The sequence below is a fragment of the Rhynchophorus ferrugineus genome, unplaced genomic scaffold, assembly GCF_030347505.1.
Source record: "Rhynchophorus ferrugineus isolate W39M unplaced genomic scaffold, kcgeb_rfMv2 rfM1, whole genome shotgun sequence".
NCBI classification, from domain to species: Eukaryota; Metazoa; Arthropoda; class Insecta; order Coleoptera; family Curculionidae; genus Rhynchophorus; species Rhynchophorus ferrugineus.
In genome coordinates this window covers 18544291-18570962 of record NW_027472580.1, presented here as the reverse complement: position 1 = coordinate 18570962, position 26672 = coordinate 18544291, and the positions used below count along the sequence as shown (strand labels likewise).

The window sequence follows — 26672 nt, the reverse complement described above, 5'->3', positions numbered from 1 at the left end:
GTATATTGCATTGACGTCAATTGCTTAAATAACAGTAACAAGTTATAATATCTCAAAAGTTTTAAACCATAGTCTATGGCTAAGAAAGGGAACTACTGCAATCTGCATTTGGTAGCCATTCACTATGAACTGCAAGCTTCTGTTCAAATTCCAGTAAACTATGTTAATTCACAGCAACCTCAGTCCGCCTCTGATGGTCTTGCACCTTGAACTATGGTCCATGTGCCGGAAATCCACGGATTAGGGGTGTTTTTGAAAGCTTGAATGTTTCTTACTTGGAATAGTTTATTAGTTGGTTAGGGGTCGTTGAGCAACTTCAATCCTGCGATACTTTTGCCCGAATTCCAACGTCAATTTATTTTCTTTTCTTGATAATTAATTTGACTCCTATTAACTGAATAAATTCAAAAGGGAACAACCTTATGGCCTCCCCGGAATCCTACCCACCGACTACTGATATCGAAAAACTCATATATTCAAGGAAAGAAAAGGCGACTGGTTAAAGAAACAGACCACAGCAAGGTTACACAACTAAATATCTTTCGATTCTTTTTTCTGGCATATCTTTCTTATTTTTGAGCAACTTTAAAGGACATTAAGTAATAACTACGAAGATTAAACATTTACTGTAGATTTTAATAGTAAAGATGTTCTTCAAATACACTTTCTATTTTTTTCACCCATTTTTACGTAAAAAAGCACTTGTTAGTATCAAAATATTTTATTATAAAAAATTTACTTACTCTAATAAAACCCAATTGGATAAATAAGAATACAAATAAATAACAATGTATATGCTTAATTATAAAAATTATATATAATGGACTGTATGGCCCCATCTTCTGTAAAAAGTCCTTAACAATTTATTATTTCTAAAATTAAGAAGAAGTTAATATAGTAAATAATAATTTGGCAAATTACTGGCAAACTTTTTTAATAGTGACGGTACACTCGCTTGGAAAGTTACGGTTGGATAATTTTGAACAGGATGGTACTGGAGAAGGTGCCTTGTAGTCTTCGCTTATTGGGTTAAGGGTTAACATGGGACGAACTGCAGTTGAAACATTTCTGATTACCACTGCAAATTTGATGTAATAATTGATTTAGTTACACCTGTTATATTAGTATATGTTATATCAAAGCTATGCATTAATAACAAAGTTACTTGTTAAGATAAAATGCGTTTTGTTTCTTTTAATTATTATATGAAGGTCTGTTATTAGTGAACATCATTAAATAGTATAAAAATCGTATATAATTTGTGATTGCATGTCTATAGTTTACCAGAAAATAATTTTGCAATGGTACATAGATACGTGACACATCTAACAGTATATCCATGTCTAAATTTAATAATTGAATTATCAAAATAATATTGGATCATTTATGGAAAGATTTTTACGTCCTAATTACACATCTAATATTGTTTGCACAGATACGAAGGTAAGGTGAAAAATTATCGCCCTTTCGCAGAATTGGTGCTCCAATTAACGATATATGTTTCCTGTCATTATATCTTTAGTTCATATGGCAAATTTTAATTTATTTTCAATCATAATAATTAGTACTTTGTTCATATGACTTCTGTAACAGATTTCTTGGACGATTTGAAATTAAAAAATCATGCGGTATATATTGGAATCATATAAAGAAATCTTCTTTTTAACTGGATTAATTCGCAAAGAAATTCACCTACGCGCCTTCAAGACATCTTGCAGAAAGAATATATATGCAAAAATTATCACAACTATCTCGGTCCTATTCAACAAGTATTACACCGATTCTGTGTGGTAATTTGTCGCCGTAGACATTATATTTATCTACCACTGCATGCCAGAAGCAAAACAACTGTTGAAATAATCGGTGGAAGCCAGAGGTTCAGCACCAAAGTAGCTGTCTTTTTCATAGCCGTAGAAGATTCATAGCCAGCATGTTTTGGGTGCGAAAGAAATCCTGTTAATTGATTACCTTTAAAACAGGCCAAACAATTACAAGCGATGCCAAAATTCGTGAGAAGAGGTCTTTCATGAGGACAGCGTAAAAGAAGTACGTTGGCGATGGCAAAACTGCACAATTTGGGATACGATTTGCTCGTTCATCTCCCCTATTCTCCTGATTCCAAAAAGGAATACTAATGCCAGAAGAACTCTGGACCAACTGTTTTGAAGTTAAGGAAGATAATGTAGAAAAATTAAATAATTTTTTAACTGAAAATGACAGTCTTTCATTACCAGGCCGATAACTTTTCGCCTTATCTTGGTATACTGCGGCTGATGCAAAAAGCTCTTTTAGTCTCTGTGGAAGTTGGAGAAATCGTCAATAAATATTTATGAGTCAAAATAGTTAATTACGTTCAACCGTAGTATTCAGCTTCTTTAGGTACGTCTGCTGGAAAAGTTGAAATCAGTTGTATTTGTAGATATAAGTATTGTAGCTTCATTATTATTTTGTATCCATATTATAATTATTATTATGAGGACTTCGTAAATAACTTAATACGCTACTTAACTCATTTCCTTAATAAATGTTAAGCTGTCTAATAAATGAGTCTTTAAAACTAAAATCATTCAGTTCAATTGTTTCGCTCAACTATCTACTTATTTAGTATTTTACTTGGAACCAGGGCATAAATTGAAAATTGCATCAGATTACTGTATCTGTATATTTAATCCCAAAGTTTTCAGGGCTGGAATCATACCGAAATCATAAGATTTGTGTTAACGGTATGCAATTCCTTAAACATCATATCATTGAAACGTTTTGATGCATCAAAAAAAATTAATCCAAACTAAAAATATTTATGTGAGCAGAAATACCTTGTGTACTTTTAGACTACATTTTGATCAAAATATGTTTGCTTGTATTTTGATCAGCGATATTTATTGGTGAAAATTCGAAGTATCATTCAGTATTTTTGAGTTATTCACTGTCATGGAACGCTAAATTAATTCGACAATAATTATTGTTGTTCTTTGATTTGAAAAAATCCTTTGTCGAGGCCCATCAAACAATTTTAGTAACTTGTGATGATGCTGCTCCATCATATCCTAATTGTTGGTTTTGGTTTCAACCAACAGTCAGATTAGTGACAATGACCTGGGGGACCAACAAATAGTTATAGGTCGAAATCCCAGCTCAAACTCTCAAGGACTCTCAAGTTTCGGAGAGGTTACCACCTTTCCAGCCACCAAGAAGTGAACAAATTGAACAACTTATTGTTGGAACAGAGACTAGTAACAGCCGATAAAAGACGTAAATTAATCCTTTTCAAGGATAACTGTTTACCTTCTGATTACCACTTGTGAAATAGAAAAATGGGAAATTTATCAGAAACGGTTATTTTGGAATTACCTCAATCAAAATGTAAGAAGTGCTACGAAAATTAGTTCCCACATATTAAAAAGTGGATATTTTGAAAACATTGGTTTTTTTTTCTCTAAATAATCCAATATTTTTTCAAAACAAAATATTTTGTGGAGTTGACTCGTATGCATCATTGCAAACTTAACTTAATTACTTAAGTTATGTGGTTCAGTCTTTGGTCTCAATACTTTTTCGTAAGCGGAGTGCCGAGACGCTGCCATTCCTGTAGACAATGCCGATGGCTTCTTATTACTGATTTTAGCTGACACACTGACGCTTCTCTGTGACACTTGTCCCGGCAAAGATCTTTCCAGCGGTGTGTGGGGTACCTAAAATTAAATCAAATTTTATATTTCTTCATTTCATCAGATTTATCATTTTAAAATAAATACATACCATTGATCTACTCTGATCTCGTACAATGGAATGTCGGGAATTTGGAGAAACTAAAACAACAATAAACAAAAAATATAATGGAAAAATGAATATTAATAAAAATGAAACACAATTTATTGTATTCAATAAATGAAAAATGCAGTTTTATATTGATGTCTCCGCTATAGTACTTAATATTAAAGGTGTCGTTAGTAAAACTGATACCAATTAGTTATATCATTACGAAATAAATTCAATTTTAATAAGCAGAGCCATTGCACTCTCTACGGTGAATATTAGCGTTTTTGATTGATTTTTTTAATGTTTTTCTTAAAACTGATTTAGCAACAAGTGGTCTCATAAACAACTTTGTTATAGTATATTCAATAGCAATCAATCAATTAAATTATTCGTTATAATGATCATCTTTTGAGCGATTTTTCCTCCAAATTATGTGATTTGTTTGCTTGGTTTCTGAATCACTATATCTTACTGTTTTTGCTTTGTTTTGAATCTTTATTTAGACAAAATATATTCACCATAATTTTTCATTCATAGATAACAAAGAATAATAAAAACTAAAGCGACTTAAATCGTTTCAGTTGGTTCTATAATCATAAGATGGTGATTACGAATCCTTACCGGTACAGAGCATATAACAGGTCAACTGAGAAGTCCCCGGCCTGACACATAGATGGTGCTACTAGAATAAAATCCATTTTTTAGTTAGCCCTAACACTCAAAAGATGCTGTCGAATTTGAACAGCTGTCGGATCATTAGTTTGTGAATTAAAGCATTTTTGAGTGGAACAACTTTTGTTATTGTGAAAAGAATGGATTAAAAGGAATTTTGCGTGTTGATAAAATATTGCTTTTTAAAGTTTTGAGTTTCCAGACACTGCTCCAAGAAAATCAACCATAAAGGATTGGTATGCTCAGTTTAGATGTGATTAAATGGGCACCGAAGACGGTGAACGCATTGGACACCCAAAAGAGGTTATTACATTACATTAAAATAATTTTGAATGGCCATAAATTGAAATTGAATGAAATAGCAGACACTCTAAAGATATCAATTGAACGTGTATATCATGTCATTCACCAATATTTGGGTATGAGAAAGCTCTGTGCAAAGTGGGTGCCGCGCGAGCTCACTTTTGACCAAAAACAACGACGAGTTGATGATTCGAATTTCGTCGATATGTGACAATGGATGAAACATTGCTCCATCATTTTACTCCGAAGTCCATTCGATAGTGATTCAAGTGAACTGCACACGATGAACCCGCTCCAAAGCGTGGGAAAACTCTACAATCGATGCGTTTATGATTATAGCGTCTGTATTTTGGGATGCGCATGGAATAATTTTCATTGACTACCTCGAAAAACGATGGGCCATCAACAGCGACTATTACATAGCGGTATTGGACCGTTTGAAGGACGAAATCGCCGAAAAACAACCGAATTTGAATCATTTAAATTTAAAGGAAAAGATATTGCTGCTTCACCAAGATAATGCACCAAAAATTCATGAATTGGGCTTCGAATTGCTTCTTCATCCACCGTATTCTCCAGATCTGGACCCCAGCGACTATTTCCTGTTCTCAGATCTTAAAAGAATGCTCCCTGGGAAGAAATTTTCGTCGAATGAAGAGGTGATCGCCGAAACTGAGGCCTATTTTGAAGCAAAGGACAAATCGTACTACAAAAATGGTATCGAAATGTTGGAGGGTCGCTATAATCAGCGTATCACCCTTGAAGGGAATTATGTTGAATAAAAGAAACTAATTTTGCCAAAAAAATTTGTTTTACTGGTATGTTATGGTAGGCCGGGGACTTTTCAATTGACATGTTATTTGTAAACCATTTATTTGTTAAAAATGTTAAAACATTTTGCTTCATAATTATTTATAATAAAACTAAATGTATGAGATATATAACAGATAATAATAAACGATGTCTCATATATTTTACTGCTTTATCATTTGCTAACAACTAGATTTCCGCATACGTATTAGATAACGAGTGTGCACGTTATCCGTCACAAATAGAAATGATTGAGAATAATGAATTAAAATTTTCTATTTCTGCTCATGCTAAACATAAGTTTGCAAGACTTATTATAACAATAAGAGGAAGGTACGACCGTCGTTTCCAGACTATATAAAAATAGTAAAGCCTCAAAATTCTAGAGGTTTACTGAAAAGAAATCCGTTAATTTTCCAATATATGGTTTTAATACATTGAGATACAATAAAAACTAATACAATAAATAAAAGCGTTATTAAAACTTATTTGACGGTTTGTCATAATTGGTACATTTTTATTTGAACTGACGTCAAAGATTGACATCAACAAGAAAAAGACGCTATATTTTTTCTTCGTCATAATCACAGATAGAAGTATCGCGCTCTGGAAGGTCAGTTATGGAAAATATGGAAAAAATAATGGATATGGTCAAGCCTGATTATCATTACAGGGAATAGACAAAGTAGCATAAACACCATGCAATAGAGAACATCTATTTGCATGTTTGCAAAACGTGTAAATAATGCGATGTGATAAATCTTGCAGGTTATATTTACGTGTATTATACGCTTTGTTCGGTGATAGTTAGAACTAGCGATCGGTGAAATGTGTGATCATTGTGACGAACATTAAGAAGAATTATAACGGCAAAATTCAACACTTACTTGAGTAACGCTGTTTCGACAAAGACACTACAACTGGGCCTACACAGAGCTAACATTCACAGAATAGCTGTGATTGTAATTGTACTTTATAATGGAAGACAACGCTAAGCTGCGAAAGAAGAGCTCCAACGATCCTAAAACCTAGACAGTTGATTGGAATAATGTGTGAACCATCGTGTACATTGTTTCCTAAAAAATGTCAGATTTATGTATGAAGAACTTCAAAAGAAACCTTCTATCCGGACTGCCTGTACTACAGTCTATATATATATATATATATATATATATATATATATAATACCACTCAATAAACAATCAATTATGCGAAAAAGATCTTTTAGCGGATAACAATAACATTTCTTTTCTATTTCTAATTTCGACTTTCGACCATCAAGAAATTTCACATGAATTTTCCATCTAAATTCACATCATCACCAACGAAAATTTACATCTAAATAAACTTTAGAGATCAAGATAGCAATCAGGTGAAGAAGTTAAACTATCGATAATTGAAGATGAGGTGAGGAGAGAAGAGATAAAGTGTATCAATGGATATTTAAAAAAATGCTTATATCAAATTTAATCTGGTTATAATATTACAAAAAAATAAGGACAATTAAGCATTCTTACTCTGTTGGGAGACGGAGCGCATACCATAACTTCGTTGTGTTCCAGAACCGTCAGATGTTTTTGCTTTTCTCGTTGCCACATTGGATTGTACGCCATAACTAGTAGTACTGTGAGCTCTGGATTGGCCCGCATTAGATGTCATAACTTCGTCAACGCTTCGATACGTGATTTCGCTTGGTTTTGCTAGGGATCTTGCGCTAGCATTACCGTAGCTGCGGGCTTTCAATTTTCTCGAATCCCCATAGCAACTATCACGGTTCTGAGCATTGAGTGCGTTCGATTGCCTCATAGTGGCGTGAGCCACTGTAACTTCCGGCATATTCGACGAATATTCCGGTTCGTCTGTGTTATACACGGTATGGATCTGGATATCACTTTTCGAATTTCTATTGAACTTCGCTTTCGATTGATTTGTTGAAACATCTGTGGAAATACGTAAATAATATAAGGTTGGTAATTTTGGCTTTGCCTAAGTCACATATCTCTACTAGTACTTGTCATTTGTCTAGTGAAACTATACTATATGTTATTGTGGTCATTTCATAGTCTATCCAATAAAACAGCCAATGAACGTTATCAACATTTATATTATACCATATATGGCATTACATATAACAGGTCAGTTGGAAAGTCACCGGCTTATCATAGTAAAACACATTTTTTTGGCAAAATTAGTTTTTTTTATTCAACATAATTCCCTTCAAGGCCGATACACCGATTATAGCGACTCTTCAACTTTTCGATATCATTTTTGTAGTACGATTTGTCCTTTGCTTAAAAATAGGCCTCAGTTTCGGTGATCACCTCTTCATTCGACGAAAATTTCTTTCCAGCGAACATTCTTTTGAGATCTGAGAAGAAGAAATAGTCACTGGGCGCCAGATTTGGAGAATACGGTGGATGAGGTAGCAATTCGAAACTTAATTCATGCATTTTTGTCATCGTTTTCACTGACTTGTGACACTGTGCATTTTCTTAGTGAAGCAGCACTTCCTTTTTCTTCAAATGCGGCCAATTTTTCGCCAATAAATATAGACGCTATAACCTTGCCAGCCGACTGTTGTGCCAGCCGACTGGAGCGGTTTCATCGTGTGCAGTCCACTCGGATGACTGTCGGTTGGACTTCGCAGTGAAATGATGGAGCCATGTTTTATCCATTGTCACATATCGATGCAAAAACTCGGGTTTATTACGCTTGATCATCTGCAAACACTGCTGCGAATCATCAACTCGTAGTTGTTTTTGGTCAAAAGTGAGCTCGCGCGGCACGCACTTTGCACAGAGCTTTCTCATACCCAAATATTCGTGAATGATATGATGTACACATTCAGTTGATATCTTTAGAGTGTCTGCTATTTCATTCAATTTCCATTTTCGGTTATTTAAAATCATTTTGTGGCTTTTTTTATGTTTTCGCCGCTAACAACCTCTTTTGGGCGTCCACTGCGTTCACCGTCTTCGGTGCTCATTTCACCACGTCTAAATTTAGCATACCAAAATCCTAGATGGTTGAATTTCCTGGGGCAGTGTCCGGAAGTTCGGCATCAAACCAAGTTTTTGCTTCAACTGTATTTTTTCCCTTCAAAAAGCAATATTTTATCAACACGCGAAATTCCTTTTTATCTATATATCTAATTTTATTCACAATAACAAAAGCTGCTTCACTCAAAATGGTATAATACACAAACTAATGATCCAACAGCTGTCAAATTTATACACGTATCTTTTGAGGGTTAGGGGTAATTAAAAAAACATATGGATTTAATTCTAATAGCGCCATCTATTTGCCAGGGGATTTTTCAATTGACTTGTTAATATTTATGATCTCAGTACATCTCAACGCTTTAACTTTGAATGAATTTTACTTTACAACGTTTACGTTTGACAACAAAGTCGAGTAGTATCATTACAAATCAAATTTTGTAGATTAATTCGCTTACATGTTCCGACGCATCATACGGCATTCTGTCTCTTTTTAACTAGGAGAAAATGTTTCCGAATTTAAACCGAATTTTAAATTTTTACAAACAGCATTTAGCAGTATATTGCACGTCATTTATAGCGTACACTGTGCATTTTATTAGAACTATATTAAGTGTAGGATATAGGTTGCTGGCTTTCGTTCCAGAATTTCCAGATGTTGAAATCCTCGTTTTGGTCTCGGTCAATCATGTAATGAGGGAACCAAGGCATCATTGCTTTGGTCTATGGCCGGCATTTGGTTTGAGTCTAAATGCGTATTATTGAAAATTTGGTATCAAAAGTAAGAAAAAACACTGCTTCACTGAATTTTGGTTTAAACATTAATAATGCCATCTTACGAACATCAGTGGCTTAAGCTTCAAATATACATTATTTTTGATTGATATTTAGTTACTCAACATATTAAAAGGAATTCGGGAAAGAGGTCATTTGAGCCAAAAAAAAAACAGATTCCATTCTTGAAATGAAAATTCGTATGAGTACCGAGATACTGTTTTTTAAATTGCAAAAACAGCCAGGTATTAGAGGTATGTAAATCTGGCGGGTAGAGTAGATATTGCAAGGATTCTTACTTTGATTCATTAGTTTTCGCTATGTTTTTTGAGAAGGTGACTTATCTTGATGATAAATGTTTTTATTCTACTCTAAATCAACTTTTCTCATGAATTTTTCCACCCATTTGACTCAAATGGAGAAAACAAAATTTAAATATTTACCATTATTAACCATAATGGTTAAGGTTTTGCCAGTTTGGAAATAATCTACGAACAAAATTCCTTAAGCATCAGAAAAAACTTCTTTTTCACTTAATTATTTGTTTTAAATTTAGAATCATATCGACAGACCCAAGTAAAATCTTCACAAGCCTAATTACTTGTTGGGTAAAAAGATACTAACTGAATTTTAATCCAAATCAAATATTGTTTTGAAGGCGTTATCAAATAACTAGATGTACTGTTTTGATCGATATCCTTTTCTAACTTTTTTGACAAAAGTCATAATTCCGTCACTGTAGAACTGGAACATTAAGAGATTTTTGGAGCCCAATACAAATGTGAGCCATATGGGGAAGGTTCGAGCCATGTTGTAGGTACATCGAATCTTCTTAGCCAATCTCTCTCAATTTTTTCTTATCCACTAAATATGTGTCTGGTCTGACGATGTGATAATGGAAGACAACATCTTTTTTAATAATCAATCTGCTTCAATTCCTTTAGTCATTTTAATTTACTTGACCTTGTTTTTCAATCAATGCAAACTATGCAGCCCTCTATAAGGCCTCTTCGGGATTCGACCACGATCTTCTTCTCTTTTTAACAGCCTTCTTCATCCGTTTCAATATTTTTTAAAATATTATTAGAAACTTAATTAGTTTGAATATATAAAAGATTACCTTTACATATATAATGTGCCATGGACTGTTCTAACAAGCGCTATAGAGTACCTTCATTGACTAAATAATATTGAAGTTATGTAGCGACTGCTACAACTCTTTAGGCCACACTTAAAAAAACACCATGATGACTTCTCTTTCTTCTCGGCGACGCAGTCTCCTCTCGAAAACAGATCTCCGCAGAAGTCCCGCAAGGTGTTCCATTAGCCTCAGCCCTGTTCAACCTTTATATGACTGATTTTCCACTCCACAAACATTCCCACGCCGCACTTTATGCAGATGATACAGCTTTCTTTACCACCGGTTACAGTCCCGACAGATTTTAAGTCCAACTGAACCAGGCAAATGCGTGCTACAAATTCTGGCGGCTACAATTTAACCCGACCAAAACTCAGGTTATTCTGTTCCAACGCAAGAAGGAGTTCCGGGCTTATCGCTTCCAAATGAACAAAGTCCCTATCCCCTGGTTCCAAAAGGTATCATACCTCGGTCTCCAGTTAGACCGCAGGTTCCAATAGTCAGCCCAAATCCAGCATGCTATTTGCAAAGGCAATGGCGTGTACAGTCTACTCTTCCCATTCCTCTGCAGAAAAAGTAAACTCCCAATCCCACAGAAAGCGATTCTCTATAAGATGCTAGTCCGTCCAGTCAGCCTCACAGGTGTGATACAGGTACGTCTCTGAGAGACAACTTGAACTACTCCAAGTGTTGTCAATCCCCTATGGTTCATGAGGAACATCAACACTCACCTCGAATCAGGCATCCCATGTTCGTGAAGAGTTTCACGAACATGCTCGATATCAGGTTCTCCTTAGGCGACTTAAAACACGATAACAATCTGATCAAATCCCTACCAATACACAAACCTCGGTAGTAAACCAACTACAACAATCCCAGTCGTAAGTCGTAACCCAGGGTCTTTGTCACCTGCAAAACACTACTCTATGCCGAACCCGAAGCGATATCAGCAAAAAACCATTTGGTTCTAGCTGGTCATTCTGGAATATGAAAAAAAAACGCCCCTTTCTCTACCCCTTGTAACAGTACCACTTCCATAACGCTTCCGTACTTTCTTAACCTAACTTAATATCCTGTCCATCCTCCCGTCGAACACATGTGGTATTTAACACATGAACAAGTTTTTATTCAACCAGTGTTTTCTGTTTCCGTACGAATTCCTTCTACAAAAATAGTAGTGAGTGTTCCAATAAACAATCGCGTCGACAGCCACACATTCCGACCGACAAGACGAACATTCCTACAATTTTGCGATTTTAGAGTCATCTATTAAGAAAACCCGAAATTACTTTTTTCCACTTCAAACGTTCATCACCATAAATATATTAATAAAATATTGTGTTCATTTAAGGTGCTTTTGTATCATTTTTATAAATTCTGTTGGTTGAAATTGTGATTTTTGGCAAATGTATTTTGCATAAAAAGAGATAACGAATTTAATTTCTTCTATAACATTACAAAGACTCTTCTGGTAATATACAAGGTCTGTCGCGAAAAACGTCTGCAGTTTTCGAGGCCACTGAGTCATCGACGAATTTACGTATATTGTCCAGCGTTTTGAAATATTGAACAGACGAACATTCCTACAATTTTGCGATTTTAGAGTCATCTATTAAGAAAACCCGAAATTACCTTTTCCCACTTCAAACGTTTATCACTATAAATATATTAATAAAATATTGTGTTCATTTAAGGTGCTTTTGTATCATTTTTATAAATTCTGTTGTTTGAAATTGTGATTTTTGGCAAATGTATTTTGCATAAAAAGAGACAACGAATTTAATTTCTTCTATAACCTTACAAAGACTCTTCTGGTAATATACAAGGTCTGTCGCGAAAAACGTCTGCAGTCTTCGAGGCCACTGAGTCATCGACGAATTTATGTATATTGTCCAGCGTTTTGAAATATTGAACAAACGAACATTCCTACAATTTTGCGATTTTAGAGTCATCTATTAAGAAAACCCGAAATTACTTTTTCCCACTTCAAACGTTTATAACCATAAATATATTAATAAAATATTGTGTTCATTTAAGGTGCTTTTGTATCATTTTTATAAATTCTGTTGTTTGAAATTGTGATTTTTGGCAAATGTATTTTGCATAAAAAGAGACAACGAATTTAATTTCTTCTATAACCTTACAAAGACTCTTCTGGTAATATACAAGGTCTGTCGCGAAAAACGTCTGCAGTCTTCGAGGCCACTGAGTCATCGACGAATTTATGTATATTGTCCAGCGTTTTGAAATATTGAACAAACGAACATTCCTACAATTTTGCGATTTTAGAGTCATCTATTAAGAAAACCCGAAATTACTTTTTCCCACTTCAAACGTTTATAACCATAAATATATTAATAAAATATTGTGTTCATTTAAGGTGCTTTTGTATCATTTTTATAAATTCTGTTGTTTGAAATTGTGATTTTTGGCAAATGTATTTTGCATAAAAAGAGACAACGAATTTAATTTCTTCTATAACCTTACAAAGACTCTTCTGGTAATATACAAGGTCTGTCGCGAAAAACGTCTGCAGTCTTCGAGGCCACTGAGTCATCGACGAATTTATGTATATTGTCCAGCGTTTTGAAATATTGAACAAACGAACATTCCTACAATTTTGCGATTTTAGAGTCATCTATTAAGAAAACCCGAAATTACTTTTTCCCACTTCAAACGTTTATAACCATAAATATATTAATAAAATATTGTGTTCATTTAAGGTGCTTTTGTATCATTTTTATAAATTCTGTTGTTTGAAATTGTGATTTTTGGCAAATGTATTTTGCATAAAAAGAGACAACGAATTTAATTTCTTCTATAACCTTACAAAGACTCTTCTGGTAATATACAAGGTCTGTCGCGAAAGACGTCTGCAGTCTTCGAGGCCACTGTGTCACCGACGAATTTACGTATATTGTCCAGCGTTTTGAAATATTGAACAAACGAACATTCCTACAATTTTGCGATTTTAGAGTCATCTATTAAGAAAACCCGAAATTACTTTTTCCCACTTCAAACGTTTATCACCATAAATATATTAATAAAATATTGTGTTCATTTAAGGTGCTTTTGTATCATTTTTATAAATTCTGTTGTTTGAAATTGTGATTTTTGGCAAATGTATTTTGCATGAAAAGAGACAACGAATTTAATTTCTTCTATAACCTTACAAAGTCTCTTCTGGTAATATACAAGGTCTGTCGCGAAAGACGTCTGCAGTCTTCGAGGCCACTGAGTCGTGAGCGGAAGAAATTCCAATTTAAAACTGAAGAGGGTTTTCGAGCAATGCATGTTCCTATGTTCCCAATAAATTGCCTTTTTGATCTCGAAGTTCTTCTCTTACTTTATTCAACTATGTAACTGTAACATTTTCCATCACACAGTTGTCATCTGGCTAGTTTCTAGGAGTAATAAAACATCCCCTCTATGTCCCACGTCTACTACGTCATTAATTTTCTCTTTACCCTTGTATTAAGAGAATAATTCTATTCAGAACAACTAAACTGAATAGATTCTACACAACAGCGATGGATAAAAACTGTACCTAATGTAAGACGAGCAGATGACCTCGGCGGTTTCTTCGAAGGTGGGTTCATACAGTATCCCTTAACATTAACAAAAGTAGATGGTGGTCTGGAGACGTGTGACTGGACCGACTTCACTTGATATGCTGGAACGTAATCTTCTCCAGCTGCAGTGGACACGATATCCGTTTCTTGATCGGGATTGTCTGGGTTGCATAAACAACATGGACAGGGTGGTTCTCCTATAAACCAAAATGTATTAATCTGTCTGTTAGGTATGTTTTCGTTGTACCTTTATCATTAGCTAAACAACCGCAAGTTCCATCATTAGCATCACATGTACAAGGTACATCTGTATTAAAAAGAACGAGATATGAGTATATTATAATAATGATAATTGGATTATTTTACCCCAGTTGTCTCCACAACGGCACAGTGGTCGTTCAACTGCAATTATAATTTTTATCAGTAGCTCCAATAGTATTAGTCAAGATTAATAATAATATTCTTACCTTCTTGTTCAAACTTATCTACATCTAAAAAATTATAAAAGTGTTAACGAGTAGTCTAACCAGGACGCACAACATGTGTTCTTAGAATAGAAAAATGAAAAAAGTATATTTACTTTACGTTTATTAATTATTGAAGTGTTGGCGTTAACTCGTAGCGTTTTAAAAGAGATGGTATAAGTATGCAACATTAAGTTGAACCTTTCAGAAAACGAAACTGACGTTCAGCCAGACCGCATGCCATTGATTGTAACAGAAAGTAATCAGAAGGAGCAATATCTGGAAAATACGACAGGAGGTAGGATATCCAAATTAGAAGAACTTTTGTTTTAGCCTTTTTTTGGTATTCAATTTTCAGCTTCCGTAACTGTGTGGTGCAACAATATTTTTCTCTTCTTGTGTTAAAGCAGTTACTGACATCTGAAACAACGTTGCTCAGTTCTCTAGACTTTAATTGATATTTAAACTAATACCGAAACTTTTAACCGATTGGAAATATCTTCCTATGTCTCTAATAAATAAGGAAGTTTTTGCTGAGTTTGCCAGCAACCTTCGTCCAGTAGCACCTCCAATTCTACGTCTTCAAATTATTTTATTTCTCTCTAACGCATTTTGTCCGTCATGCGTTCTTGCACTAATACACTAGTCGCCATAAGCTTTCATTGTCATTCTACGTGTTTCAAGTGTATAGTTTGTTACAATTAAATATTGATATTTTTGGCGTTTTAAATTTTCAATACTTAATTTTAAAGTTGGACCTATGGTATTAAACTGTGGGTTACAACTAACAAATCTAACATAGCTATCCTCTAGAGGTTCCAGAATAAAGTGTTGCGAATCATTGTCGGTGCCCCATATTACGTCTCCAATATGCTGATTCAGCGCGATATCGCCTTATAACCCATAACGAGTGTGATTCGAAGTGTTAGTGTGAAGGACTCAGAAAGACGATTAGTGCATCCAATGCAATCGCCTAATAGTTAAATGTGCGCGATGAGAGTGTAGTGCATAGGCTCAAACGCAAACTAAGATACGAATTGATTAATAGACACATAGAGTGATATATAATAATATCTAGAATAAATTAGAATAGTATCTAGAATAAGATTTAGATTATAAGCTGGACAGACTATACAGATCACTTTCTGAAGCAATTTTCTACATGTCAGGATAGATATATTATATAACGAAAATCATATGATAATACTTATTGCTCATGGGCATATTGTTTAAGTTCTAAGACATTAATTTTTTTTAATGTTGACCTAGGGCAGAAATCTCATCACTACATAGTATAAAACAAAGTCGCCTTTTCTGTCCCTATATCCCTATGTGCGCTTAAATCTTTAAAACTACGCAACGGATTTTGATGCGGTTTTTTTCAATAGATAGAGTGATTCAAGACGAAGGTTTATATGTATAATACATGCATAATATACTAAGGCAACATTGCTAATTTTAGAGGTTTCTAACGTGATGTCGTAAATTAACCTATTTTTTTAGGCTTATTTAGCAATTAGCAAAAACGCTGCCTAACCCTACGAGTTAGATCACATTAATGTACTACAGTATTGTACACCATAAAAAGGTCTACAAAAAAGTCCGCGATGGTATATGTTTATCTTTTAGGGATAACCCACATTAACCATTTTTATTGTTTACTTTTTACGTGAGAAAATGGCTTATTTACGAAGCTATTTTAAGCAATACGGCATTAATCCTTATCGAATTAAGTACCTTAAATACAGTGTGCAATTAATATAGATCAATATGGTTCCTTACAGCATGTAAATTAAACAAATATTTTCGGAGATATTACAAATTTAAAATTTGCGTTTAAAAATGTGTAATGTAATAAAAATTGTATGAATTTAGATATTCCAAAGATAGCAGGAAATCTTCATAGTAAGTATAGGGGAAGAGGAATTGTTTTACTCCAAATTTAATGCGTGCAGGCCAAGGGCAGTAATGAATGAACCAAAAATACTGGATCGATTTTAATCATGTTTTCATTGAGTGACATAGGCATATATATTTTATGCCCGTGCAAAGTCGGAGCGGGCCGCTATGTTTTTATATACAACGTTCATATTTTTTCTGTAGTGTATTTAATTTAGTATCAGCATTGCACCCGTGCGAAGCCGGGGCGGGTCGCTAGTTTTAAATATATTGAATTTTCAGTATGAGTCTTAAAAGAACTATAGACATTTTTTTATATTTTTTGAAAAAATATCGATATTTTTTGGCATTCTTAGTACTTGATGCCCTAAGCAATCCGACCTGTGGGCCCCACATAAGTAAAACCTATCATGGAAGTCACGCTCTAATTGGCAAATGTAACGACGATGAAATGAACAAATTTGTCAGCATTTATACTCCTAATGTATATTATCCAGTATGTAGAGTTTGAAATTAAAATGATAAAGTTTAAAGCCGAGAAAAACTGAACAATAGTTGAAGACTCATATTAAACACTAAACATAAAAATGATCTAAATCATTAGTTGATTTATCAACAGTAAGCAAACACTTAAGCGCTTCGATAATGATAAACAAGGAACAAATTTGACTCCTTTATCAATTGAATTCCAAGAGATTGAGAAGCATTTTTCGGTTTGTTATCTATTGCTTCATCAATAGAAAAATGAAGATATTTTTGCATTAAATTACATCTGCGATTAACTATAAATCAGTTACAACTATTATACGTACATAACCATTAACATCAGTTACATTTCCACTCTAAATTTTATAAGGTTAGAAAGGTATAATCTACGATGAACTACTAAACTATATAAAACCTTAAGTGGGTTCACTATAGACTATAGCTGATTGAAACTTACAACAAAAGCTATCAAAACACTTCTAAAAACAAGAGAAAATCCTTTTTCGCCGCTAAATTCTATCCACATGTTTCAGTACGATTCTTAAAATATTTGCAAATACTCAAATAAAACGGGAAGCTTGCTTTCAAAACGGGAAATCCTACACCATCTTCCTTATTTTCCAGATGTTAATCCATCCGATAATCACTTATTCCGATTAATAACGCATGATTCGCCCAACAGAAGAAAAATTTGTACCAGTTTTAAAATCTAATTTAAAATAAAGTGCTAAAAAAACGCTACGAAATAATTCCAATACCTAATACGTAAATATGTTTTATTAAGTATACTGATTTAATTCCGTATAGTCAAATAACTTATTTCATTTTATTTGTAACTATTCTTTTAGAACAAATTTATCATTATTAGTATAAAAGTTATATTACCAGCACAAGCACAACTTTCCTTCAGTTCTTTTGATTTTTTAACCACCCAGTATTGAGCAGGAAATCGTTTTAAATTCCTAAAATAAAAAGTAATTGTTATATTTTATTATGTCAAAATATTGTGGAAACTTACAAGAACATGAACACCAAATCAGCGAAAAACACAAAACCCGTAACTATAGCTAAAGCACAAGCAACGTAGACAATAATGTTCGTAGTTTCTAGTAGCAAGACACCAGCATATAACAAAAACATCAGGAATCCACTGGCGCTGACCATAATCCAAACATAATAAGTTATTGGTCTACAAATATCATAATAATCATGGCCATTATTATTTTGTATAAATTGCTATAGTAGGATCTTATTTATTTACATATTTACATCTTTTTTAAATATTTCATTTGAAATATTTTTTGTATATTATGGTGAAGGTTTTTTAAATAATTCTTCATATATCCACTTTAAACACAAGATCCGATTCAAATAAATTCTAGTTTCTAACAACATTTTACCTCATACTAATCCATGAAACAAGGTCTACATATGTTATTGCCAAATACGTACAAGACACCACCAGAGGCAGGGGAATGAGCAAAATATGCCGAACAGATTTCAGATAGTATGAATAATGATATCTCGCTCTCAGTTTCTCCATCACATAATGTATATAAAACGCTAAAATAAAACAAATCAAGCACAACACCTAAAAACAAATTCGAACATCATCCATTGTTATCTTAAAATAAAAAGGTAACATTACAAACTCTAAAATAGTGAAACCTGCTAATTTGCAACATTTCTTCACCTGTTCTTTTTGCTTTCTCCTTTTTGCAGCTTTTATTTTCTTCTGTTCGTCGTTATTTTGTACACCTCGGTGGGGCATAATATTAAAATGTTCAAATTATTGACGTTACAGTTTTGACAGTTTCGTCAAATTTTGACGAATACAAACGTTTTGTGATATAAACTAGATTTAATCACCGATATTATATGTACAAAAATTTAACGTAATATTTAGGAAACTATACTTTTAATTATAAAGAACATTATTATAGAGTTACACGAATTTTTATTTAACTTTTATTTGATATTTAAATCTATATATAAGCTACAGCACATAATATCGTCATTAATCAGTCTATTAACGGCCGAAATATGTTTAGTTTTTAAACATAATTAATCTTTCAACGCTGTAATTATAAGATTGATTTTTATTAAATCCACATTTTTATTTTAAGCGTGTTGTTTTTAAAATGGCTAAGATGCTAGGTATATATAGTAACTAATACGTTTTATGTTTTTAACTATCCGGGAATTATGAGAATTATGCTTACTTCTTTTTGTTACTACAATAATAAATATATAATTACAATAGTGTCAATATTACATTAGTTTTCTATGTTTTAGGGACTTGGATTAGACATTCAAGATGAACAAATCAAACAAATGCAGGCTCACATTTACGACATTGACTTTAAAGCAGCTGCAGAGGAAGAAAAATTGACCAGGCATGATGTGATGGCCCACGTTCATGTATTCGCAAAACTGTGCCCTCTTGCTGCGCCTATTATTCACTTGGGAGCCACCTCTTGTTTTGTCGGAGACAACACGGATTTGATCATCTTGAGAGACGGATTAGATATCCTTCAATATAAAATCGCAGCCGTTATCCAAAATTTAGCAATTTTTTGCGAAGAATTCAAGTAAGAATAAAATTCATATATCAAATATTAAATAAGCCTAGTAGATTTAGACTTACTCCACCTGCAATTGTTTTGGTATACATTTACTATGGTATCTGTAATTAGTATATATTTCATAAATAAAAACATTTTATATATTTCATTAATGAACATCATTGGCATTTATTTAATAATATTTTAGGTCTGTTCCTGCGTTAGGATTTACACATCTTCAGCCAGCGCAATTAACTACAGTGGGGAAAAGAGCTACTTTATGGTTGTTTGATCTATTGATGGATGAAAGAGCATTGCGTCGGGCTAAAGAAGATCTAAGATTCAGAAGCACCAAAGGTATTACTTTATATTCAGTTATTTAACAAGATTTTTTGTAATACCCAATTTTAGGGACAACTGGCACACAGGCCTCCTTTTTACAATTGTTTAACGGAGATGGGGAGAAAGTGAAAGCTTTGGATAAGAGAGTAGCTGAACTTAGTGGTTTTAACAACACTTATCCTGTAACAGGACAAACTTATACGAGAAAAGTAGATGTGGAGGTCATTTCTGTTTTAGCATCATTAGGTATGATTTGAGTACTTATAATAAATGTTGGCATGCTATTACATTTCTTATACTATTACATAAATATTTTTAAAAACATTAAAATACTGCATTTTTTAGGTTCGACCATTCATAAAATGTGTTCTGATCTTCGCCTATTAGCAAATATGAAGGAGATTGAAGAACCTTTTGAGAAAAGTCAAATTGGCAGTTCTGCAATGCCTTATAAAAGAAACCCCATGAGATCTGAAAGATGTTGTGCGTTGGCTAGGCATTTGATATCATTATTTTCAAACGCTGCTAACACACATGCAGTTCAATGGTAATATAATTTTCTCCATAATTCTAAAGTTATTATTCATCATTATCAATTATCATCAATCCATCGCTGGTGCTCAGAGTGTCCAGTTCTCAACCACTACGCCGCTGGTGATACCGCAGGGCTTTGAATACTCTTTACCAAATCTCAATCCTTTTGGCCTCAGTCAATGTTAGACTTTTATTTTCTAGACCATTTTCTATTACATTGATTTATTTACAAAAATTGTTTTGGAACTGCTTACTGCTCCTTCCTTCCAAGAAGTTCGCCAGAGTTCGAGAGAAATTAGTTCGCTTCTCGTTTAACATGTCCAAATCCTTTCTGTTCCTCAAGTGTGTATTAGTTGTCATTTATAATGTAATCTCTTAAAGAAACTTCTAGAACTTGCCTCAAATATCACATTTAAAAGGCCTCAAGGTTACTGGTGTCAGGATGTAACACTAATAGTATCCAAATCTCAAGACATATAGAACGATTGGCAAGATAAGTATTCAAAAGAGCCACATTTTAATCCTGATATTTCTTCTTTTGCTCACGCACCGTTTTAGAGAGGCAAAAGCTCCTACAGCTTGGCTAACTAGTTTTACTACTTCAGCAGTACATGCCACTTCCATCTCCTGTATTACTGATTAAGTATTTGGAGTTTAACAAGCTGCTATTAATTATAACAATGAATATATGAGAAAGTTGAAACAATATGAACTTAATATTTCATTACTGTTACTATTTTCAAATGTTTGAAGCTTTAATTTGGAGTTTTATTTTCATTTTATTAATGGAATTTAATTAGTTTGCATTTTATTTAGTTAGAATAGAAAACTAATTTTTGATGATATTATTTTATAGGATGGAGCGTACATTGGATGATTCAGCAAATCGAAGATTAACATTAGCCGAAGCATTCTTAACCGCTGATGCTGCATTAATTACCCTAACTAACATAACACAAGGTTTGGTAGTTTATCCACAAGTTATCCAAAGAAGAATAAACCAAGAATTGCCTTTTATGTCTGCAGAAAATATTATTATGGCTATGGTTAAAAAAGGTGGAGATAGACAGGTAATTATTCCCTGCCTTTGCAGTAGTTAATGTCTGATATTTTAGTTGCAACAGGTGAATATTTGAACTTTTAGGTTTGTCATGAAAAAATTCGAGTACTTTCACAAGAAGCGGGTAATCAAGTGAAAATATTTGGAAAGGAAAACGATTTATTAGATCGAGTCCGAGCTGATCCTTACTTTGCACCAATTTTTGGTGACTTGGATAAGATTTTGGATCCATACACGTACATTGGAAGAGCTCCCGAACAGGTCACTGAATTTCTTGAGTCGGAAGTGAAACCTGTTCTGGAGTTATATGATATTAGTAAAATTACTAAACCTGTAAATTTAACAATCTAAATTGTTATTACAGAAATATATACTTTCTTAATTAAAAAATAAGTTTTATTTATTTCTTTTTATTTTCGGTAACTTTTCATCTATACTTATATACTATTTCATATATATCATAATCCAAATGTAGCATTATCTTTTTTTTTTCATATAGTTCGATTCAAAATAACAATGAACTCACTCAAGATGTTTAGTCTCTTACCTGCCTTAATTTTGTTTAAGAATCAGACAATATTTTCCATCTCGGTTTATTGTAAATTCTGAAAAAAGACACAATATTGTCTTAAACATTCGAACATGTAACCAGCGGGCAAAATATTAATTGTTACAGGAAAATATTAGTTATTAATCTAATAACTACAGGTGATAAACCGGCAAAGGTTCTTTTGTTGCTTTGTTTCTCTTGATAAATTTCAAATTACTGTTTATTACTCTGATTGAAAATACTGAAGCCAAAGAGAAAAGATAGGGTCTCTAATCAATTGCCTTGAACAGCTTCTTGAGAGTAAAATCGGTTTGAGAGGTAAGCATTTTTTAAAATATGCTTTATCGTGTTGAAACTGCACTGAATATTAATATGGGCATGGTCACTGAAATGTCTCAATAAAATGAAAAATATAATCTTGAATTCAACTCAACAACAAAATAATTTAATAGAATTCCGAGGAAACTGTTGGTCTGGAAAGTATCCATTGACGGATTAGAGATATGCAGCTCTTTGAGGAATGTAGGACATCGCTTCATAGACTGTTGGGTGATATGGGATTGAAATGGTGTAAAGATAACCCATAAAAAGATCTAATGGGACTTCCAAACATTGCTCTTTAAAGAATACAATTTTTAAAAGCATATAATAAAATCAAGGAAGACTTATAATTTCAATTTGTGTATTTAGATGAGACATGCATATTTCAGAATGGGACCAATATATCCAATGGTCACTCATGGCAAGATGATAATATAAATAGTCTTAAGACAACAACAGATGATGGAAAAAGGTAAATGTTGGAATTACAATTGATTAGGTTTTATTAGTCATAAAATTAATAATTCATTGCGGATATATTATTCTTCATGCTGGAAACAGAAATGGTTAAAACCTTCAGTTTGGATGAAGTCGATTAGACACATTGAAGAAGAAATGGACAAATCATGAATAAATGTTGGAACATGATACAGTGGAAATTAACAGCTCAGTTACTCACTTGAATGACACTTTTTGAAGCTGGAATTATGATTTAATGTTAACAATTTTATAGAATCAGCAGAAAAAGAATACTAACTGTTTTGCACATATGAGACATGGCTTAGGAAGAATGCAGTGATTAAATGTAGTTTTATCAAGAAAGGTGATGTACAGGTAGTAACAGAACAAATTAAGGAGACATACAGTGATATCAAAATGATTTTACTAGGAAATACTGCATCGAAGAAAACAAGAACTAAATGTAAAAAGATAAATATGGTCTCTAATGAAAGTAAAATATATTACTTGCATATACAATTGTTAATTAGGTGGATCAGGCCTCCAGGGGATACCACTACATAAAAAAACGTGCTTAGAACTCGAACTCATAGGTGCTACGAAAAACAGTTCGATGTAAATATATTAAAATAGAACGCTAACCAAAAAAACTACTATAATTAATTGTAGTTTTAAATCCTTTGATAACATATGCATTAGATGTACTATAATGTTAAAATAAATTATATTTGATAACATCATTTTTGTTTCATTATTTTATTTAGATTAGAATTTTGTTGTATGTCGAAGCCAAAATGAACTAAAACTTAGAGTTGATGTGGCAACGTTGCGACTTTTCGACGGTATCAATTCAGATGATGTGCGTTAACTGTTTTATTAAACTATGTATATGTATACGTTATTATAAGGATTGGTAGTTGTAATTGTAAGTAATTAAAGTTGACATCATTTTTATAATTATTTTTATATATACTACATTGTATCTTACTGGTTATTTATATTATATTCTGTAAAAACCAAATAATTTTCTGTATGGAATTACACTACGAAGATAAGAACAATTAGCTTTTATGAAAAATCAATGGCGATGGCATAGAGATTGTAAAAAATTGTATCACAATTTTGAATTTCACATTACCTAATAACTAATTGTTCTTGCTAATAGTGTTAAATTTTAAACTTTTGTGAAATATTTCATTTTTCAATATAGTGAAACTTTGAAAATATTTTCCAATACATAAATCCTCATGTCATTACTGTATCTTATTTATGCTTTAAATTTGCTATATTTTGTTAGAATATATTAATATAATAATTAAACATTCCTTCTAAACATATTTGAAGGAAGGGAATGTTACCAACTATATTATTTTTTTATTATTTTTTATTTATTTATTTTTGAGTACTATATTTAAAGTATATTTAGAAACGTTGACTATTCTAAATGTTGAAATCCAAATTTCCAGCCCTATAAAATAGTTATATTAGAATGTAAATACAGTGTCTCGAATTAATATGTCTTAATTCCATTAAACATTCATAAAAAATAGTTTTTTATTTGTGGTAATATCAATAATTATTATTTATTTACTTTACATAGGTAAATCTTTGATTTCATTAAGTTTCATCCTTTTATGTTGAATATAATTTACATCGTCTAGAACAAGACCAGGCAGGGTAGTGTTAGAGACAATATTACGATTGGACCTTTTCATTGAACAATTTCCAGATGATAAAGTCTGAGAGAATCTTTCTTCAGATATGTTTCCCAGCCGCCTTGGTGAACTGCCTTCTGATTTTGAACTGAATCCTTCTTTCGCCTTTTTATGTAATCTGTTTGTTGTTCTTGGAGATATTCGAGGAGACTCGGACAATGAAATATTTTGTGGCGTTATTGGTACTAATTCTTTGTTAACAGCAAAAGTTCCTATATTACACTAAGTATATGTATTTTTGGAATATGTTGGAAACTGAACTCACCGCTGTACGTAATAGGGGTGGACATAGGACTATACTTCTTAGCTTCAAACTTTCTACTTGATGTAGGAGTGGAACATGTCCAAGGAGATTTCTTACGACGCTCTTCTTCTAGATGTAATGTAGCAAAAGTAGTTGTGGTACCTTTGGAAGAAATATTTCACTGAGTTTTGTTAATTATACTTAATACAGTACTGCAGATACTTTTATTTTCCTGCTCCAGATGAGTTTGGATTATTTTATTCTTAGGCAGTCTTTCTAAAGTAAAATATTCATCAAATTCGTATTTATAGTTGTTTTTATAACGATTTCCTAGAGATAGAATGTTTTACTGTATGTACAGTAATTTAAATTAACTGCCTTTAACTAACCTTTATCATTATAATAAGGGATTTCCTTCGGTGGATTTCTATCTTGTGCGAGGAAGGGGGGCTGATCTTTGCCTATCGGAAATGTACCACCGTATGTAATGGGTGTTGCCGTTACTACAGATCTGGGTTGTCTCGGTTTATGAGATAATGGGAATGCTATAAACATAGGTTATGTACATGTGACGTCTATATATAACATATATATAACAAGGTTCTTACGCATAAAAGCACTAACTCCTACATCTTTAACCGTTTTAATTCTAGTTGTTTGGTTTAAGTAGATTGATATGCTGAAAAGATGTTTATTTTTAGTTTTAGGTCTAATTTAATTGTTTATTTAACCTTACACAATTTTACAAATAAAATCTACTAAACATACTATAGATCCAGTCCCATTGGTTATAGTCATGGTTTTCATAATAACATGGCTGCTTTGTGATCTGTGCAGTAATATTACACATGTCAGGAACAAGCCCGAATTTATGAATGAATTAAGAACTTGTAATATTACAGGAATATAACTGAAAAATTATTTTATTAACAGGATTTAAATATATCATTAAATATATTTGCAATTCACCTGTTAAAATTAAGATACAATATCTCTACAGTGGTTAAGATAAGGCTGCACGAATTCAAACCAAATAATATCGTTCTTTCCATTATGTTGGTTAATAGAATGTTGAAAGTGGCAATTGCAAGTCCAAGGCAGAATAATGATATAATCTAGAATAAAGCAAAGGTGAACGAAACTATTTACATCGCCTTTAAAAGTACAAACCGTTTCAAAATACTTTAAGAAAATCAAGGATCGGCTTGTTGAGTTCCTGATAAAGTAAATCCTGGTTTTAGATCCACTGGATATTCGAAGTTTGCTTCTTATTGGTAAAGCGGTTTCTTCATACATTTTTATATCATAATGAAATATCGTGACATGAAATACATAATAGAAAAGTGACAGGTCTATGTTTGATGACACATACATTTTTCAATTTAGAGCTTTGTCATAGAGTAATAGAGATTTAACATTATAGGATAATTTGGAGAATTGTTTCGCGACGTCCAACATCTAGATGTCGCTACTTTTAACTTATTATTTGTTTAAATCGCTATGCTAAGAACCGCGACGAGATCTGATTGGCTCACTTCGTTTCTATGGAGCGTTTATTTTTTATTCATTCTGAGCGCCATTATGGCGCCATTTTCACTATGCCTGACGCAAGGAAGGACGTTTAGATTGTTATAACGTTTAGAGATTAAAATATTAGTTCATTAGTATATACAAGTGGCGAGTACAATAAGTACAGTGAATTCTCGATTTAGGACGTGTTGTGTACCACGCTGCACAGATAGCAAAGAAATACAGAATCGTTTTCCTTCGAAGAAGTATTTGGTTGCCATTAAAAAATGGTCAAATGTCTTCACAGAGCAATGTTTTTTTACAGGTGCATATAATGTAGATTGGCCAATCAAAATACTTGAATAGCCGATATAACCTCTAAGGATGTTTGTTCAATTTGTTGAATGCATACTTACTTGTTTTAGCATAAGGTTTTCCACTAAGAATTGGATTATTTGTTTGTAATTTTTTAAGTGAAAATTATACGACTTGTTAATT

The 26672-nt window shown here is 32.8% G+C and overlaps 2 protein-coding genes across 7 annotated transcripts in view; one reads left to right on the top strand and one right to left on the bottom strand.

Annotated features, from left to right (window-relative positions):
- Nucleotides 1-21769, top strand: part of Adsl (Adenylosuccinate lyase) — a 49801-nt gene extending 28032 nt beyond the window's left edge. For both annotated transcript variants that reach the window (XM_076417528.1, XM_076417520.1), the window contains exons 2-7: nt 19172-19467; nt 19649-19797; nt 19852-20028; nt 20128-20329; nt 21173-21386; nt 21461-21769. In XM_076417528.1, the coding sequence (XP_076273643.1) occupies nt 19172-19467; nt 19649-19797; nt 19852-20028; nt 20128-20329; nt 21173-21386; nt 21461-21727 (1305 nt within the window). In that variant the 3' untranslated portion in view covers nt 21728-21769. The remainder of the gene's footprint in view (nt 1-19171; nt 19468-19648; nt 19798-19851; nt 20029-20127; nt 20330-21172; nt 21387-21460) is intronic.
- Nucleotides 736-26003, bottom strand: LOC143204724 (uncharacterized). 5 transcript variants are annotated; one of them, XM_076417480.1, is made up of 13 exons: nt 18525-18753; nt 18277-18467; nt 17895-18065; nt 17762-17838; nt 14495-14518; nt 14394-14429; nt 14275-14334; nt 14003-14224; nt 7062-7484; nt 3760-3809; nt 3518-3692; nt 930-1078; nt 736-872 (listed from the first exon to the last, which is right to left on the bottom strand). In XM_076417480.1, the coding sequence occupies exons 1-13, from the start codon at nt 18645-18647 to the stop codon at nt 867-869; spliced, it is 1707 nt and encodes a 568-aa protein (XP_076273595.1). In that variant the 5' UTR covers nt 18648-18753; the 3' UTR covers nt 736-866. The 5 variants fall into 5 exon arrangements, with proteins under 5 accessions (XP_076273595.1, XP_076273587.1, XP_076273610.1 ...); XM_076417472.1 differs by having other exon boundaries at nt 790-1078; nt 18525-18754; XM_076417488.1 differs by lacking the exon at nt 736-872 and having other exon boundaries at nt 942-1078; nt 3552-3692; nt 18525-18755.
- Between the last annotated feature and the right edge of the window lie 669 nt (nt 26004-26672).